Source organism: Pavona decussata, unplaced genomic scaffold (assembly GCF_977016875.1).
Source record: "Pavona decussata unplaced genomic scaffold, jaPavDecu1.1 SCAFFOLD_313, whole genome shotgun sequence".
Lineage (NCBI taxonomy): Eukaryota > Metazoa > Cnidaria > Anthozoa > Scleractinia > Agariciidae > Pavona > Pavona decussata.
This window is the reverse complement of record NW_028145705.1, coordinates 175,451-194,760: the sequence shown is the minus strand read 5'-3', so window position 1 is coordinate 194,760 and position 19,310 is coordinate 175,451. Positions and strand designations below refer to the sequence as shown.

Below are 19,310 nucleotides of genomic sequence, written 5' to 3'. Positions count from 1 at the left end.
TGTGTTAGTTGAACAGGAAACTTGGAAACTTGGTTCATAAATGTTGTTTAGTTGGACTGATGGAAACATGTCTGCTACAAGCAAATGCAAAAAGGTTGAGACACTCAGCATTTTTCAACTTTTTTTCAAGTAACGCACTCTAAAAGGCCAATGAACAGTGTAACTTCAACCCCCCCCCCCCTCCCCCTTTCAATGTAGACGCTTGCTTGGTTGAATGTTATTGGGAATTTCGTTCAACGGTGGCGCGGAGGGGGGGGGGGGGGGGGAAGTGTCTAAAAAGAACTCAGTAACAGAGATTGTCTAAACTCTTTTAGCAATTGCTTGTAGTGTACAACTCATTTTCAGTTTTTTTTTCTTTCAATTCTCTCTTCTCTGCCCGATTTAATGTGAAGAACACGCTTCCTTTTGTCCCTAGGGAAGGCAGAGACATCGCGGGACATCCCGTCTGACGTCTAGACACCAGGCCATCGCGGAATCGCACAACTCCACAGAGAGTATAAGCAAGGGAATCGCAACTACAGTCATATCGGAACCCAGCAAAGTGCACGCTGAAGGCGGCTGGACCAAACGAAGCGCGCGCACGCGCGAAAGACTTCAACCAATCGGCGCTGATGCTACACACACCGCACCTCACGACAGCAACAACAACAATGTCAAACCGCCAGAGACTGGAACTGAGGCTAAGAGTTCGGTGCCACCGCTGGCCAAAAGGATTTCGTCCGGAGTGGTGAAGGAGAAGCCTGGAACTGCAAATAAAGTGAAAGAAATCGAAGGAGAAAGGACAGACGAAGTGATTGTTAACGAAGGAGGGCAGTTTCTACCTCCCATCAAATGACTGGCTCGTTTAATGGTTTTTTTTATAGCCATAACTTTAAATTAGTGTAGCATACTCTTACATTCGAAAGTCAAACTTCTAATTGGTCGTAACTTTAAGTGCAAAAAAAAGTTGGTTTCGCTTGATAAGCCGACTGAATTTAGAAAAACAAAGATCGCCGCTGAAAGTATTTATTTAAAAATATGACTTCTCAGAATCAAATTTTTTAACACTAGAAAGGGTCAAGATTTTCTTTTTTTACGTTTCAAGGTCTTGAGTACAAAGCTAGATGAGAGTATGACTTTGATACGCTGGATGTAGTGTTGCTACAAAAAATAACTTTCGTAAAATTGTTTCATGCATACGGTGTATATTTCTATCTTAGCGTGAAAGGAAAAATAACTAATCAACTATTGTAAATTATTTCTTGTTACGAGAACGTTCTGATGAAACATTTTGCACGTCATACCGAATGATATGACGGATGCACAAGCTTTACAAAGGTTATTGTCGGTCTTTGATTTCAATTTTTTGTACATAACATTTCAATGGAGCGTTTTTAAAGAGTGTTTAGTTTTTTTCGGTTTGAAATCCAGTCTTGTCTTATTTTTTAAAAGTGGTTTAATTATGTCTCGGTAAGAGGTAAATATTCTATACGCTGAGGAAAAAAATAACTTGAAATTCTAATCGCAGCATAAACTGCGGAGCAAGAGTGGGATTTCTTTGTCTTAAATTGACGTTAAATTTGTTTGTTGTGGAGTGCAATTCGTTTGTTATTTTACAAGTGTGTGTTTTAAGTTGATCCTATCCTACCAAAGTTTGCCAAACTAAAAACTGAGTGAAAAATCAAATTCTGTTTGCAAGATGCTGAAAAGGAAGCAATGCCAAAGCAGTTTCTCAAGGATTTTATTCCACTAACACAAAAAAAATTGAATTGCCTTGTTCAGAATAATAAACAGCACCACAAGAAAATACTCCTTAATGACTTTCCGTCGAGGGGTCATCTTTTAGGATTTCATTCACAGACTCAAAGTTAGAACCACCTTGTGCAGCATAATAAATTACAGGAAAGTAGTATTTGCCGACCTTTAATTGAATTGCTACTCTTCAGAGTTTCCTCCACACACTAAAAAGTTAAAATTATCCTTTGAATTTGGGAGTAAAAGCATTAACTGAATTTTCGAGAGTGAAAAGTTATGAATTTATATTTAATATATTACTGTTTGGTTATTTAATATGTGACTTATTTTTCAAGAGGTGTTTTAATATATTTAATGAATTGTTTTGCCATATTTTTATACAGTATTTATTAAGAGGAATACGAGTGAAAATGAGAGTGAAACTAAATAAAAGCTTAGATAATGACATGGTTATTTTCTAAGGCAGAAATAATGTAAAAAAATTGGGTTAAAATGTTAAGGGTGAACAGTCAAATAATATCAAAAGCAAACTTAAGCCAAAACTATTTAAAACCTTCAAAGTTATTTATAGAAAAAGACCTTATGGTTTATTTGGACATGTCTTGGAGGTGTTCTTTTGTGACAGTTACATGACGTAATTTTATTAATCCGCACTGTCAGGAACTACGGAACCTAAACTCCTCCTTTCTTTTTTTCTTTCTTTATTAAAGAAGTGAATCGTTGGTTCGAAATTGGAATAAGACTTTTGTAAGGAAATATCAGTCCTTGTTCAAGCAGGACACCATTAAACTTGTTGATAACCGCAATGTCTGAAATGTTTTGTTCTTGTATTACAGTTCCAACGATAACGTTATTTTGATTTCCCCACCATGTAAACGTTATTGGGTGGTACAGTCGCCTCCCACTAATGTGGCCCGGGTTCAATTGCTGGACTCCGTGTCAAATGTGGGTTGAGTTTGTTGCTGGTTCTCGTCCTTGCTCCTAGACTATCCAACACCTCTGATTTCCAATTCGATCTGGAAAGTGCCCACAATTGGTGCTCCGCGCTAAAGACATTGACTTAAATAAAGTGACTTATTTACTTATCATATCTCATGGGTTGAATAAGCATCAGTATATACCACACAAGTGAATAGTACTTTTCGCGCCCGCTGATTGGCAAGCTCGGAGGCGATTAGCCAAGTACTATTCACCTCCGAGCAGCCGAAGAGAAACAAGATTGCTTCTAGTTTCGCCATGGTTACTTAAGAGGAAATTATTTCGATAAACGAGGCGGCCGGTAAAAAAAAAATACACAAATGGCAACAAAGTTTGGTTTGAAAGCGAGACGGAACTTTTTACAATAAGCAATCGCTTACGGCGTGGCATACGAGATTTTAAAATTTCATACCATTTGTCAGTATATTGTCACAAATAAAATTTATGTTTTGGTCCGCTAAGTTATCATCTTGTGTGGTATATTCTAAAACAATTATTCACCTCAGTGTCCGTGAAAGTGATGGATACTTATCCATCACTATTCACCTTCACTTCGGTAAATAATTGTTAAATATTACAAGGAGAAATTTGATGCTGATCACTGTTAGGGCTTATATTAAGTTTCACCATTGAGCCCACCTTAAAAATTGTCCATTTTCGTAGAACGCAGAATCCATACAAGTCTTTCTAACTGTTCACCGTCCGCTGTACCAAATGGACGCTAACAGTGAGTAGACCTAAATACTTTCTATCAGGACTTTACCGTTAATGTTACAGAAGAGTGTTGAAACGTAAATACCACCGTTCAGCATTCAGCGTCGCCACCGGGCAAGTAAATTCATGGTAAGGTACCATATAGTCACCCACCTAACCCTAACCCTCCATATAGTCACCCTCAGTACCTTACCATGAAGTCTATGCCCGCGACCGGCTTGTGGCAAAACTGGGTGACCGCGCGGTCTCATGATAACGTGAATTGAATGTTAACAACTTTTGGAAGGGATAACAAGTACCATCTCAATTCCTACTGTTCTCTAAACTGAGTATCCGAAAAAAGTTCTTTTATCATTTGGAGTAGAAATGAAGGTTTGCCTCAGGTTAACTCATACACAATTGAAGTCTTCAGTCCTGTGGGTCTATCTCACCAAGCATGCTTGGCTCGGGTGGTTTCTCGTTAAACCACACTGGGTTAATTTCCTTGCCCTTCTCAAAGTGCTCTTTCTTATGATCTTCGTCCATTGACTGAAACAGACATCCCTGGAGGAGAATACGCGGTGAACAAAGAATTTCTCGCACCTTCTTCTCTAGCTCGGCCGAGGTCTCCGCGTTCATGCCATCAAGAGTGTTGTGCCTGGGTTCGAAATAAAGTGGAAGTGATCGTGTATTGAGCGCTTCCGCCAGTGACTGTAACAATGCCAGGATGTTGTTTGCTCGCTCGGACTTCTTCCAATCGCTGCCGCTTTTATCCAAAAGGTAAAACAGAACGGTTTTGACATGGTAGCTGATTAATCCCTTAGGCTTGCTCAAGAACTTTCTTCGAATTGCTTTGGTGATAATCAAGCATATTTTTGGCTCTGGGGGAAGCGCGTTAACGCACTCTCTCTCCAACCCGGAGTAAGAGATCCTCCAGACCGTCAAGTTTTCTTCTTTAGAATCCCACGACTTGGCCACGATAGAACACCTGCGTTTGAGAAAAAATGCGTTAGCGATTTCCTTCAAGCAAATCACAGCGCTCTTTCTCCAAACCCTGCTTTTCGGCTCCGCTAGAGATCTTGAGTCACAGCTCAGAAAAGCACATTAACTTTTCGGGTAGATCCCATAAATTTTTGCGCTTATAAACCTTGCCAAAGTGTTAAGTGACCATATTCAACAAGTTTCAGAATGTCAAAAACATTACTGCAATTCGCTAGCAATGGTACTAGTCTAATCTAGGAACACAAATAATTTTGTTCCTGGGCCATCGATCGTAGCTTGATCAGAAATAAAACACAACAGCGGTGATAAACATAATAAGCTTGGGCATTTATTATAAAAACTTGACGTTTCGTATGTTCTCAAAAATTGTAACGGTCACTTTTGAAAATATATGTTGACTAGCATACGAAACGTCAAGTTTATATAAAACGCGCAAGTTTACAATGTTTATCACCACTGTTCGTGTTTTATTTCTAACCTGTGCATATTAAGAAAACCACAAAAGCATTTAAAGCCATGACGGATCCGAAAAAAGAAAGAAAATTAAAGTATACAGCTCATTCCCCATTATAAGGTAAGTTTACTACCTCAGATGCACAATTGCAAAATTCAGTTATAAAAAGGTGTACTGAGAACGGAGAACAGGTATGGAAAAATGACATCTTGTGGTCCTGAAATATAGGGTTAGGTTTGGAGAATTAGACACACACTCCGATAAAAAAATCTTAAGGAGTGCCCCGCCCTACTCTCCGAGCCCGGGGAAAATAACGCCGAAATAAAACGCGCAGTTTTTCGTAATTGTTACTGGGCTTTAGTGGTGGGGGGGGGGGGGGGGAGGGGAGGGGGATGCCATTGCTGAAATACAAAATAATAATAATAATAATAATAATAATAATAATAATAATCGAATAAGATTACATTTAGTTAAACCGTCTAATGATAAAAATGATGACATGGAGTCATCGAAACGTAGTGTAAAACTCCTTTCGCTTATTTTCAATAATAATAATGATAATAATAATAATAATAATAAGAAGAAGAAGAAGAAGAAGAAGAAGAAGAAGAAGAAGAAGAAGAAGAATAATAAGAATAATAATAAGACGCAAGTCGCAACCTATTACGAAAAGGGAGAAACCCAATCTCACCTCGTGTCTTCTAATTTCTTTATCAGAGCTTGTGTCAGCCATTTAGAAGTGCTCTGTTTCTCTTTCACCCACTCTTCTTTCAGACAGGGCATTATTGTACGCACGCCAAGCACCAGATCAGTCACAAGGATCTTTTTCTTTCCCAGACTTTTTTCCTCTTCCGTCAGCAAAGTAACCGCTGGTGAGTTTTGATCCTGCATCCTAAACCATACAGGCCAACCTAGTGTGAAAAAAGTGTTTTTTAACAACCTTTTCTTTAGTATCATCCTTGCATAAGGCCTGCAAATTTCATTCTATAACTGCATTGCAAACTGTCGAACGTTCTCTGTCCCACTTCAATTCCTTTCAAGCTGTTTAAAGTGTACTCCATTACCTGATTACTGGTCCAAGAATAAGGGGAATAGTTGCTAAGGAAACTGTGGTGCTGCGTCAGTGGGGATCAGTAGAAACGAATGTTTGGTTTATCATCAGAGTTGATAACTAAATGTAAACTGGTCACCGAAAAGAGATTCGAGTGTTAGTCCTTCGTCAGGGCAACGAAGCACTTACACTCGAATCTCTTTACGGTGATCAATTTACCTTTAGGTATCACTTCTGTTGATAGACGAAACAATAGGTTTCTAATCCATTACTGAACTGTTAAGACACACTTGCATAAAGAGGCTTGGCTTTATCGGTTAAATAACCAATGACGATTATTTAGCCAATCAGATTCCGCTCTTAAGACCTTGGTAAAATATTGTTCCAGTAGTACCTTGGATGCTGGTAGGTGGATTCTTCAACTGCTGCAGACGAATCTTGTAAGGCGAAATCACTGGGATCTTTTCGCCCTCGAGTTCAATCTCTTCAGTGTAGTCGATCAACCTCTTGAAAATGGGGACGGGGCCTTCAGCAGCTCCTCCTGCTGCGCCATGAGCCTGCTGGGATGCAAGTTGTTCTTCATAGCGTTGCTTTAGTTCCAGACCATGATTGGACCAAGTCAAAAGGAAATATCCGGGCTTCTTGGTTTGAAGAACCTAAGAATTCAGTACAGGGTACATTCGGTAAGCAAGAAATTTTTAACGATGCAAGTATTAATAATAATAATAATAATAATAATAATAATAATAATAATAATAATAATAATAATTTATATTATTATTATTATTATTATTATTATTATTATTATTAATCTAGAGTGAGAGATATGAAAAGCCTTCAAACCGACATAGCGCATATCCGTTGAACGCTACAAGTTTTGCTACTACCAGAATTAGAATTTAGATCCTTTAACGGGCTTAAACCATGCCGTATACTGTAGCATAGGAGTTGGGCCGATATGAGATTTTCGTGCAGTCTTTGGACCGGTGTCGTGTAAACGCCCGGGGGCAGGGGGGGAGGGAGGGAACTCCCTATAATGGAATATAGGGGGAGGCGCCGCAGGAAAGGGGTACCTTTTTCAGGCTGGAGTGCCGTAGCATAGGAGTTGGGCCGATATGAGATTTTCGTCGGCAGTCTTTGGACTGGTGTCGTGTAAACGCCCGGGGGCGGGGGGGGGGAGAGGAACTCCCTATAATGGAATATAGGGGGAGGCGCCGCAGGAGAGGGGTACCTTTTTCAGGCTGGAAGTATTTAAAAGGGCAGAGATTTCATGCGCTGAAGTATAGAAAAGGGTGCGAGAAGACTGTCATTTAGGTATTTAAAAGGGTCTTTTTTAAAACTCTTTTTTAAAACTGCTTGAAGAGATCTGAACACAAAAGAGAAGCGGTGTTTCTTCTGTCGGTATGTGAGAAGAGGGGCACCATTTTCTATGAGAGGTATATGAAAGGGTTACCATTTTCGTCCAACTGTTGATATATAAAAAGGTAAGGATTTGAACCACGGGGGTAGCCTCCCCGTATAACTCTTTGGCGAGAACCCCCCACCCCTCCCCTCGCGTGTTAACGGAATACAAAACGCTGCCATGACCATCGCGGAAGTGAAATTACAAGCAAGCAACAAACCTTTAGCATACGAGAGCGATCATCGGGGTTCTTGTTTGCGAAGTCAGTATCCATGGCCTCTAGATCTTCCTGCATCTCGTACTGGGAATTTTCTTTCACTACATATGTGTTAAACTCAGCGGACAGCTCTGGGAGATAGGTACCATTACCGGAACTTCCCATGAAAACTGTTCCAGCATGCTGTTCCTCTGCAGCCGAGGTTTTTGCGATGTTCTCGGCAATTTTCCAAAGCTGTTCGATGATCCCGTCATAGAATTTCAGGACGCTGTTCATCTCGTATAAATCTGACGGCGCTACTTCCGCATCCGAGGTGGATTCGCCAGCAATATCGTTGTTTGGCAGAGAAAGAGCCTTCATTTCTTCCATCAGAGAAATGATCATGGTGTCTGTCAAATCTTCCATCTTTCTCGCATCTCCAGCTTCTTTCATCTTCATTTTAAAGCCGATTTTCCGCTGTTTTCCGAATACCATGACTGTAGTATCGTGTCACTCGTCAAGCCGGAAGCGAAATTGGCAGTTGAGCTGGCCTTGGGGCCTAGTAGCTAACATTTAGCGACGGGTACAGGCAGGGAGAGGTTCATTTACATAAATGTTCCGATCATCCTGTTATTAAAACAACAAATATCTCTGCATTTATTTCTTAGTGGTTTCATCTCCTTGTACTTCCGGTTATTTAAGGGCAATCTCGTTCCCGGTTCCCACGAGGCTGTTGAACGTGTTTTCAGCCACGTACTTCGGCTAACAGTATCAAGCGGGAGATAAACATGATAACTGAAAGATATCTTGTGGTTGGATAAGATGATGATTAATTTTTTGTTTGTTTGTTGTTGTTGTTGTTTTCGGTTTTCGTTTTTTTTTTTTTTTAACAGCCAGCAGTTTTTTCTTTTTGCGAGGGAGAGGTGGAGGGGGAGGGGGAAGGGGAGGGTGAGGGGTGGGGCATTATCAACTCGCTCCACTTTTCTGCCTATCTCCCAAGATTGCTATTCAGTCTATACTGCTAGTCAAATAAAATGCACTCAATAAGCCGTAACAGGGGCCCCATAAACACACAAAATAAGGATACTTGCTTGCTGCCGTGACCGAGCCTGCACTGTATTATGGGCTATTAACAAGAGATCACGGAATCGCGAAGCACTGTAAACAAACTGCAAAATGGGTGAACAACCATTCAGCGCCGAAAAGGTGCACGAGGGAGTGTATATGCTGCGTGAAAACTTCTATGATTCTCCAAACCGGGCTAACATTTGGCTAGTACAAGGCTCAACTGCAGATTTAGTCATAGACACTGGTCTGGGAATTTGGGACTTACCTGGCTTTCTGCAACAGCAAGGTCTGATTGGAGAGAAACCAGTCCAAGCGGTCGCGACTCACATTCATTTCGATCACTCCGGAGGCTTGCATCAATTTGAAAAGTTCGCTATCCACAGTCTTGAGGCAGATGCCATTCGTAGAGGCAACAACTACGAGACAGTTACGGTTTTTCTGAGCAGCTCAGAGGTTGCTGTCCCTCCTCGCGAGGGATGGACAATTTCTGACTACAAAGTGAAATCGGCCAAGCCGTTTACAGTTTTGGAGGAGGGTCATGTCTTTGATCTTGGAAATAGAAGTTTGCGCGTGCTTCACTTGCCTGGCCACACGCCAGGGAGCGTTGGTTTGATCGACGAAAGCGCGAGGATCTTGTTCACTGGAGACGTGGTTTATGACACGTATCCGCTGATAGACTTTTTACCCCACAGTAATGTGAACGCCTACATTCAATCCGGCAGACGACTCCAGGACCTCTCAAGTCAAGTGGATACTGTCTTTCCGGGGCATGCAAACTTTTTCGACGGCAAAAGGCTTCATTCCTTGACATCAGATTACATCTCAAGAGCAGGGGGGTGTGGCCACAAAGTTTCAACCACCCTATTGAAGGGTGTCTCCTACATGATTTTGAAAGCAAAGCACTCTGGTAACATTCCTGCTAAGTGTTGTTATCATGCTTGTTGCTGCTGTTGTTGCTTTGCATAGATTGTATATTTGGCTGTCAGGTTTGAGTAGTATTTTCCCGAGCTGTCATTGAGATTGAAGAAATACCGATCCAACCTGTATTAAGTGGCATCATATTAAGTGGTCACCCTCTATTAAACAGTGGCAGTTGCCAAAGTCCCGAAAATTTCTTCGCAATCCCTTACATTGATCAGCATCAAAGTCCCGAAAATTTCTTCGCAAGCCCTAACAGTGATCAGCATCAAATTTCTCCTTGTAATATCAATGCAACCTGTGAGGTCATGAGAATTAAGGGTATGATCACCCAAGGTGAATTTTCTTGATATTTTAATAACTTCTCCCAAGTACTTTTATATTAAAAGTATGAGGACAAGATAGGAGAATTTATTCTTTGATATTAGTAGTGAAAGGGTTAAATATTAATTACTGTCATTTGACCTCTATGAAACGGTCACAGTACTATTAACTGAACGCTTAGTGGTCGCGGTCACCCTTTAGTATTAAGCCCCAACGAGCTGTTTCTGTTGTCTTGACATGTTTTAAGAGGTCACTTTGTAAAAGGAAACCACTCAAAAATAGTAATAAATAACGTGCCAGACAATAATAAATTGTCTGGCACGTTATTTCAATTAATTTTAATTCAATTATTGAATTTCTAACGACCTACAATTCTGATTGTAGGATCTTGGCCAAATGTTTTATTGCATTGTTTCTATAGCATGTTCTTGTCATACCATGTTATTGCTGCAGTTTCCTAACCAAGTAGGTGATTTTGTGAGTAGCTTTTGTCCATAAACTGTACACTAACTTATAAAATTTTGTTTTTATTGTGTTTGATGTGTATTCTGTATTAAACCTGTATTAAGCAGTCACTTAGCAATTCCCTGAAGGTGACCACCCAGTACAGGTTCAACGACTGTATGCAAATAAAAATAATAAGACCGTCATTTCATCTTATTTACTCTTCCAGCATGCTGTAACAATATTTCACTTCTCTCTTCTGCAAAGGCTGCTCCTTCATTAAAAAGAGGAGTGAAAAGTCTCTCCAGTCCCATGTTTGTCTCTGCTTGAGTGCGAAAGAGGCCTGAAATTATTACAGTGGAACCTTGATTTAACGAAGTGCCAAGGGACTAGGAAAATTGGTTCGTTACATCGAGGTTCTTTGTGATTACATTTTATAAAGTTAGGCTGAACACTATTGTTTCTTACACTGACGACTTTGTTAATAGAGGTTTGTTAAATCAAGGTTCCACTGTATTATTTTACCTTATATAACATCCTAAATACATCATGTATTAGAGATTTCCACAATACTCAGTTGTATCAGGCTAGCAAGTTATAAGCCGAAGCTCAGAGTGTTGAGCCCTTGTATAGATCCTCAGGAGATCCTCAGTAAGTACTTACAGTAATTACATACAGTATTTAGCGGGAATCAAGAAAGCGATGTGATATGTAACAAAATTATTACACAACCATAAAAATTTTGTATACTTGCTCGTTCATTTGTGGCGTCAATTGTATTGACGGACAGTGACACAAGTATTGTGGTAGTTGTATGTCTCTGGCCTACAAGTACAATGCATGTGTGCATTTGACTGAATGCCAGCTGAATGTCTATACCATGGAGTTAATAGTCAACATACTGCAAACACCCCACTACAAACTCCTCGAGAAATTGACCTCCATTCCCCACCATTTTTTTCTTGAGAAAGGTATGACAGGTGCTCTCAAATCTGATGTGGATTTCTTGTTCTTTTTATTCACAATGAAGAGAAAATAAAGCGGGTGTGGCTCACTCCACTATTTAGGGTGTGGTTTATGGAAGGTCACACCCAACAGTCTAAATAGCCAGGCTTCAATTCCAGTTTAATTTCCCATAGTGGGAAAGAATGCTGTGAGCACCACTGCTTTCTCAACATTCTGTCCTAGTTTTCCATTGTCGTCAGTAAAGACGGGCCTCAACAGAGCCACAGCAGTGTTTTTAAAAGTAGTGGTTGGTGCAATTTACTGTATATCAACTTTTAAAACTTTAGATTGAAGAAGGAATTTCTGAGAATTCTTAGGAATTCCTAAGAATTCCTTGAAATTCCCAGAAAGCTGGGAATTCATTTTGCAAGCCAGTTGATGGAAAATATGCTGATCTCTGCATATTTGACTGTATATATACATGTCATGTTTTGAATTTCTTTTTTACTGTAATTTTACCATAATTCTTATTGCCAAAGGTAATAAATAAAGGTATTATATTTGTCGCATTGTCTCAATTTGGACAGTCAAGAAACTCCACATCGTCTTTCTTTACCCAGGTGTATAAATTGGTACTGGAATATGAGGACAGGGGAGAAGGGATGGCGCAGCGGTGAGAGCACTTGCCTTCCACCAATATGGCTCCAACTTGGCACTATATGTGAGTTGGGTTTGTTGTTGGTTCCTCGTCCTCACTCCAAGAGGTTTTTCTCTGGTTTTCCTCTCTCCTCAAAAACCAGCATTTTCCAATTCCAATTTGATATGTAATCTGAGGGTCACAGGTTTGTGACGCGTAACAAACTTTTAAAGTGTCAACCTAGTTAAAAAAGTTTATTTATTTATTTATTTATTCGTTTCTTTAAAACCTTTGTATGGGCATCTTATAAAATAACGTGCTGGAGGCCATATTGTGATGGACTGGAATCCCATCAAAGGTGAGGACCAGGATACTGCTAGTACAGACACTGAAGCTAGTGCTAGCAGCTGATATGCTACTTGATTTTCCAATCTATAGTCCTTTTCACTAACCACCACTCCACTGAGCGTCCTCTTTACACTGAAAAGCATTGCATAATACATTTTAAAATTTTACTTTTAAAGCACTAAATGTGGCACCAGTTTATATAAATTTAGTGATTTAATTAATTTAAGTCTTTTACTGTAGCTGCACCTACACCGTGGAACGTGCTCCCAGCAAGCCTGCGCAATATTGATTCTATTTTTTAAAGTGCCCCTAGCCCTTCAATTTGTTTTCTTTTGGTAGATTTCCATATCTGTGAAGAACTCATTTTCGAAAATATTTTTTAAAAATATTGAATCCTTTTTATTTTATAAGCGCTAGAAGTTACTAAAATTTTTAAATTTTTGCGCGCTTTAAGCCCCGCTGGACAAGTTTTTGTCTCGTGGGCTCATTAGGAACAAGCCAATGAGAAGCGTCCGATATTTGACACTTTCTTAGCTGTGACGTAAGAAAAGTACACCAGAAGGATTCAGAGGGAATCTTATGCATGCTGATTCCTTTCTGTACATTTCGAGAGTTGCTGCATCCAAAAACCACACATTTTCCAACCATTTTCTCTGTTTACAATTGAAGCATTATCGCGAATCTTCGCATATATTTGCATGATGTCCTTTTCTTACGTCACGCTCAATATTTGGCCAAGAGGGGGACTAATGCGAACGATAGGTGAAAATATTGACAAGACTGCCTTCACTTCTAGCGCTCGTAAAAATGAAAGGATTCAATATTTCTCAAAATTTTTTCGAAAATGAGTTCTTGAAAGATATAGAAATCTACCAAAAGAAAAAAAATTGAAGGGTTAGGGGGCACTTTAAAAGTTTTAAATCTTGTCTTAAGGTGGGCCTTTAGATACAAAACTTTCCTAGTTTATATCTCGGAAACGTGCTGCTGCCCAGACTTTAAATTAAGCATGTAGGCTTATTTTATTATATTCTGCGAGTCCGCAAAAAAAAATTAACACAATCTAGACACTAAGGTTAGCCTCCGGTACCACCTTAAAAACATATCTTTTTAAGTTAGCTTTTAGCCTTTAGCACTTAAATTGCTTAAAATTATTGTTAAATTTAGTTTATGTACATATTTAGTATCTTCTAATATTGTACTGCACTTTTGATCATTGCATATTAAAAAGTGCAATATAAATTAATAAATTATCATTATTATATTTACTTATTTATTTATTTGTGTATTTCTTGTTAGCCAACCGCAGGGTAAACATTCTTGTTGTGTTGCAAATTTAACAGAATATGATTAGACAATCACTTAATTTGGCTAAGAGCCAGTTTTGCATGTTGTGGGAATGTTTGGTGTAGCACACCCACACCCAAAATTTTACATTGCCCCCCCCCCCCCCTCCCTGGGGTTGCTTGCATTTAGGAGTGAGTGAGGGCAACAAAGGCCTTGATGGGTCAGTCTATTGTTAACGAAGAACCACCTCCAAAAGGTACATCCCTACTTTGCCTGACCACAAAACAAAGTTGCATACAAGAGATTTAACTTTATTATCACACATGAATCCAAGTGTTTCTCTGAATATTTGCATGTACAGCATCTGTCCTCAACACTTAAGACTAAACCAATAATTATTTATTCTACCATACTGTACAAACTTATAAGCCCCCAAAAATATTGATGAACTTTACATTTTCAATGTAGTTATAAAATAAGCAAAATAACTGTACCAAGCATATTTGTCTGGAATAGTGTAAAAGTACTGTGACCAAACAAACCAGGTTACATTTACAGCTCTTAACAATGTTATACACAACTGGCTACACAGGACGACAATTAAACATCACAGCATCATGGTACTATTCTAACTGACAATACTTCAGAAGGTTTTTTTCCGGACCCCTATAAATGCACCTTAAGTATTCATAAGTTGTTGGATCTTCCACATATGGCTGCTCCTACAGATTTCCAGGACTTCAGACCATTTTCAAGGACTTTCCAGTTCAGAAAATACCAGACTAAATTCAAAGCCATATGCAAAAAAATTGGCAGTTTTGATTAAAAAAAATATGAGTAAAAAAGTCACTTAGGAGATTTTTTCACTAGCATCTTTTTAAGTGTTTTTAAGGTTTTCCAGTACCAGCATGAACTCTGTTTTTATGGCTCTGTCATCATGATTTGCAAATGTCAGCTCCACAAGAAAAGTACGATGTAGTGAGTCATAAATTATATATTATTCTTGTCGTCTAATGTAGTCATTTTTAAACTCTAAGTAACTGCGGCTACCTTCACTACAGTTGCTGCCTATTATGACCAGCTGTTGCCTACTAACGACAGACTTCCTGAAATGTTATTTTGTAAGCTATCAAAGGATTAGTGCCTGTCATCCTTTATTTGACTTTTAAACCACAAAAACTTAGTACTTAATCAAGCAGATGCTGGGCAACATTATTGAAAACGTACAAAATTTTGTATTTAAACCATCAATAGTTTTTTAAGGAGTTGTCTATTATAATAAGCCATTGAGAACTAAGCCCTGGTTCAGAGGCTCTGAACCTAGTCTGATAAATTTGACTACTAGATGCACCAAAGTAGAATCTAATTGAAATAGGTCAGCACATGAAAGGTACAGTCTCTGAATTGGGTTTAAAGAGCCATTTGTGTCAGAGTGTTCCAGCCATTGACAACTTATGAATGTTTTATCATCTTTATAGAAACTGTTACCTACATGAATATTGAACGCAAATTTCTTATAGGCAATTTTGGAATAATAAACAAAGTCAGAATATTAATGTCTATTAATACTAAAATTCTCTTAATGTACATTTTACATAAATTTCAATGAAGAATACAAGATTATCAAGAATGGTATTCTACTGTCATCAATATGAAGACAAACACACTTTAGGGTCATTTACATGAGACCAACTAGTGCTCTGAGAGTGCAGCGATGAGTTGTTTGTCTTCACATTTTAGATCTACTGTCACAAAATGTGAACCTTGACAATAACTCACAAAATAATTACTATTCAGTATGAGTTTCCATAACAATGGCTAGTTTCTTTCTATTTTGATGAAGATTTGAAGACCAGCACATTCTGGTATCATCTGCATATTACTGTGGAAAACAACACTTTTTGAGACTGTCAAACAGCGTTTTGTATTCAGGGTTCGTACTCTTTTCAGCTTTTGAAATTCCATGACTTTCAATGACCTTTCCATGACTTCTCTAAGTTTTCCATTACCTAAATTTGACCATTTTCTTGGAAATCATCTTTCATTTTAGGTATGTTTTTACTATTTTCTTTGCAAAAAACCCCAATTTATTTGTACATGACTTTCCATGACCCTACATTCCATGATTTTCCAGGCTTGGAAAATGAAATTCGAAAATTCCACGGCTTTCCAGGTTTTCCATGACCCGTACAAACCCTGTATATCTGGTTGCAATTTTACTGGTGAAGGTTGCCCTAATCCAAGTTGGGAAAAAAACTGAACTTGGAGCACTGGTCCTACGGTAATCCACAACAAGCATAGTGGGCACTCAAGATACTTCACAACCGATGCAAAAATCTTGAGGAGGAAAAGGTCTCACATACGTTTTGTGGTTTAATTTTTTTTTTTATTTTTGGTCAAAAATATTTCAAACCAGTTTCATGACTATTTTCCTTTGTGCAGTATTCATTATCATAATCTGAGACAAAGGGAAATAAAAATCAAATTGGTTTGAAAAATTTGAAACCAAAACATTTGGAACCACAACATGTGCATCATTGTATATTTGCAGTGTTGACAAAATTAACTGTTCCATTAATTTAATATATGCAACCTTGATCAGTGCCAGAAGTCTTCTGGAGAACGTTTATCTTGTAGGCTTCACCTTCTTTTCCAAAAAAGCCAGTGGAGTAGAACAGGGTTGATGATTGTAAAAGCAAAAAAAGCTAGCTTGGACCAGAATCCAATTGAATTTCTTTGCAAGTCCCTCTCAAGGTCTCCGACGCGTCGGTTCAGCTGCTGCACCTGAACTAGGTACTTCCTGGTGTCAGGCACGTCACTGTCACTGTCAAGCGGGGCACCTTCCTCTATTACTTCAAGACCAACTGCAATGCTGAAACACAAGACAAGTGAAGGTTTACTACAGAGCTATGAACCTTGATGATAAAACTGAAATAAACATAATTTTGACAATCTCAAATGAAGCAGTCCTCAAGAGCGTGAAACAAGATCTGCTCATCCAGCTGATTCAACAACGACAGCTTCACTTCTTAGGGCATATCCTCAGGAAACCAGAGAATGAATTGGTCAACAGGTACGCCCTAAACATGGCAAACATAAGCCTGGCCGCCCAAAGGTGATGTTTCATCAGTACATTGCCAGTGTAATCAGCCGGGCATACTCACCAATGCCAGAAGAGATTCAAACAGGGCGTTACCAATTGATGAAAGTCAATGATCAGAAAATCAATCAATCAATCGATGGTAATCGGTTACAGTTAGTTAATTGGCATCGGCCAATCGATGACCAATCAATAATCACACAAAAGTAGTCCCAAACTTCATCAATTGCCATCACTTTCTAGTTATGAATATCGTTGTTTTTGTAATAAAACGTATGGTTGTTTTTGCTAATAAAATGTAACATACAGTACAGACCGTGTAGTTTAAACTGAATGTATTTAACGAGAATTTAAGTCAAATAAAAGCCAATGGCAGCAAAAGTGATTGATTAATATTAGTAATCGATGAAAAGCGATGTTATTTAATTGATCGATTCTTATCGATTATCAATAGGCCTTATCACGGTTTTCGACGCCATTTTGACGGGTAGGCAAACAGGCTTGAAATAACAGTGTTGGTATGGGAATCCGATGTCAAATAATTTTCATAAAACATCGCTTCTGAAAAATTCATGAATTGGGAACTTTTTGTACCAGGAAAAGGATTTTAAGAACAATATTGGAGGGATGTAGCTGTGACAGAAAGCGTCCAGTCGTATTTTGAACTTTCCATACATTTCCCTGTATTTTTTCCCGCGAACTATTTTTAGCAGCAGCTCACGGCTGGTTCGCTATACAGACAAATGTATGGAAAGTTCAAAACACGACTGGACGCTTTCTGTCACAGCTACATCCCTCCAATTTTTTTGCGTAAAATCCTTTTTCTAGTGCCAAAAGTTTCCAATTCATGAATTTTTCAGAAGCGATGTTATATGAAAATTATTTGACATCGGATTTCCATACAAACACTGTTATTTCAAGCCTGTTTGCCTACCCGTCAAAATGGCGTCGAAAACCGTGATAAGGCCTATTGATATTGATAATCGATGACAATCGATAATCACAAAACCTTAGGCGAACGATTGTTCATCGATTACCAATATCAATCGATTAATTGACATGGATTGCCATCGATTGTCATCGATCATCGATTTCATCGATTGGTAATGCCCTGATTCGAAGCATGGTAAAAAACCAGAAGGCGTGGAGAAAGCTTGTGACTGATTGCAGTGCAGTTGGCTGATAATGATGATGATTTGCTGCTGCATGTTTCATTCTATTTCTGGGTTTTTGTTACCAGTATTTTAATTTATAAACAGATGCAAGCTATGGCATAACTACTGGCATAAAAATGCATTCAATATAAATAGGCGTAACCGAGATGGTGTATTCGAGGAAAACCGAAAAGGTGTGGAAAAAATTTCAGTACCAACTTTTGTGCGATCTCACATTAAATTGTTATTTGTTAACAAAGAATACAATTGATAAATTCGAAAACGCAATCTTAACTGACATACAAAACAAAGGCCGGAAAAATTATTTAACCTTAAAGGGGAAGTATCACGAAAATATGATGTCATTTCAAAACCCAAAAATGTTTGTCTGACAACAGAAACAAAAGATAATTGTCTAGTTTTGTTATAAATTATCAACCCAGTGCAATAAAACTGTCGATTAGTGCCTCTGGCCAGAGACAGAGTAGGTCGGAATGGATTAAAACTTGAAAAATATTAGGCTAATGTTTTTCAAGTTTTCGTATTTTCGTTTCCAAAATGCGCTTGAGCAGAGTACGAGTTGTTCCTTTCAAGAATTGACTTGATTTCTCTCCTCTCGTTGTTCTAGAATTATTTTGTAGCAAAGTGAAGGTCTTATTTCACCATTTTTAACAAAAGAGGTCAAAAACCCCATGATACTTCCCCTTTAAGCTTAAGTTTACCAGCAAAAAATGAAATATTTTGAAAGACAATTTTAGAAAAGTTGACAATCGCAGTTTTAAAGCAAATCAAACAAAAGAAATAACTCCATCGAAAATTCAACACTATTAAATAATATTAAAAAACAAACATAATATAAGACAAGCTTCATCAAAATACCTTTCATCGTCCATCATTTTAGCCACATTTGCTCTCTCGCCAGATCCACGTACGGCCGATGGCTGTCCAACCGGCATTCTTTGAGGATAGTGAGCGGATTTCGTGTCATCAACGGTCAGAGTTCTTGGAGGAGTTATCATGCTACTCATAGAATTTACATGTCCCATTTGATCTCTTAAATCTCGGGGAATCTCGCTGTTTGGGGAAGCAAAAGTGCCGACTTCGAGTCTCGCTGGAATTTCCATCGAAGATGTCATGAAATCCCCTGCCCTGCTCCTTGCTTGATTTTCTTCGTCGTCTCCAGGTACGGTGATTTTTTGAGGGATTGTCATTCTATGAACGAGATTATCGTCCATACCGTCGGGAAAATCGAAAGACAACGGAGCGTTTGCTGAAAATTCGCTTGACATGCCTGCCATTTCCGCCATTTTTCTTCTTGTCGAGTCCAACGATCTGCGATATCCTGGTAAGCGGATATCACCAGTGGTCATTACCAGTCTTACTCCTTTGCGGAAAGACTCTTTATGGGGGAGGGGGTGCGGTGATGTGGATGGCGGGGAAATTTGCCTTTCATTGTGTGTTCATGTTGTGACTTCTCAGGCCATGCAAAAAAAAAGTTAAAAGCCTAAAACGGCTCAAGCTAGGTAATCCTGAGAATCCATGTGATTTTATGTCATTAATAGTTCCTTGGATAGCCTT

At 38.8% G+C, this 19,310-nt stretch overlaps 4 protein-coding genes across 6 annotated transcripts in view; 2 read left to right on the top strand and 2 right to left on the bottom strand.

Moving 5' to 3' along the window:
- The window catches only part of LOC146454138 (dual specificity tyrosine-phosphorylation-regulated kinase 4-like), a 36,938-nt gene extending 34,398 nt beyond the window's left edge, over nt 1–2,540 (top strand). For all 3 annotated transcript variants that reach the window (XM_085095744.1, XM_085095745.1, XM_085095746.1), the window contains one exon: nt 416–2,540. In XM_085095744.1, the coding sequence (XP_084951870.1) occupies nt 416–835 (420 nt within the window). In that variant the 3' untranslated portion in view covers nt 836–2,540. The remainder of the gene's footprint in view (nt 1–415) is intronic.
- On the bottom strand, nt 2,381–8,067 carry LOC146454137 (uncharacterized). Its single transcript, XM_085095753.1, has 4 exons — nt 7,535–8,067; nt 6,307–6,568; nt 5,553–5,772; nt 2,381–4,393 (listed from the first exon to the last, which is right to left on the bottom strand). The coding sequence occupies exons 1-4, from the start codon at nt 8,003–8,005 to the stop codon at nt 3,835–3,837; spliced, it is 1,512 nt and encodes a 503-aa protein (XP_084951879.1). The 5' UTR covers nt 8,006–8,067; the 3' UTR covers nt 2,381–3,834.
- A 485-nt stretch (nt 8,068–8,552) lies between these two features.
- Nucleotides 8,553–11,775, top strand: LOC146454136 (acyl-coenzyme A thioesterase MBLAC2-like). The gene has a single exon (XM_085095774.1). It carries the CDS (start codon nt 8,687–8,689, stop codon nt 9,542–9,544), a length of 858 nt encoding a protein of 285 aa, XP_084951900.1. The 5' UTR covers nt 8,553–8,686; the 3' UTR covers nt 9,545–11,775.
- Nucleotides 11,776–13,768: 1,993 nt separating this feature from the next.
- Nucleotides 13,769–19,075, bottom strand: LOC146454135 (uncharacterized). Its single transcript, XM_085095784.1, has 2 exons — nt 18,612–19,075; nt 13,769–16,350 (listed from the first exon to the last, which is right to left on the bottom strand). The coding sequence occupies exons 1-2, from the start codon at nt 19,037–19,039 to the stop codon at nt 16,119–16,121; spliced, it is 660 nt and encodes a 219-aa protein (XP_084951910.1). The 5' UTR covers nt 19,040–19,075; the 3' UTR covers nt 13,769–16,118.
- Between the last annotated feature and the right edge of the window lie 235 nt (nt 19,076–19,310).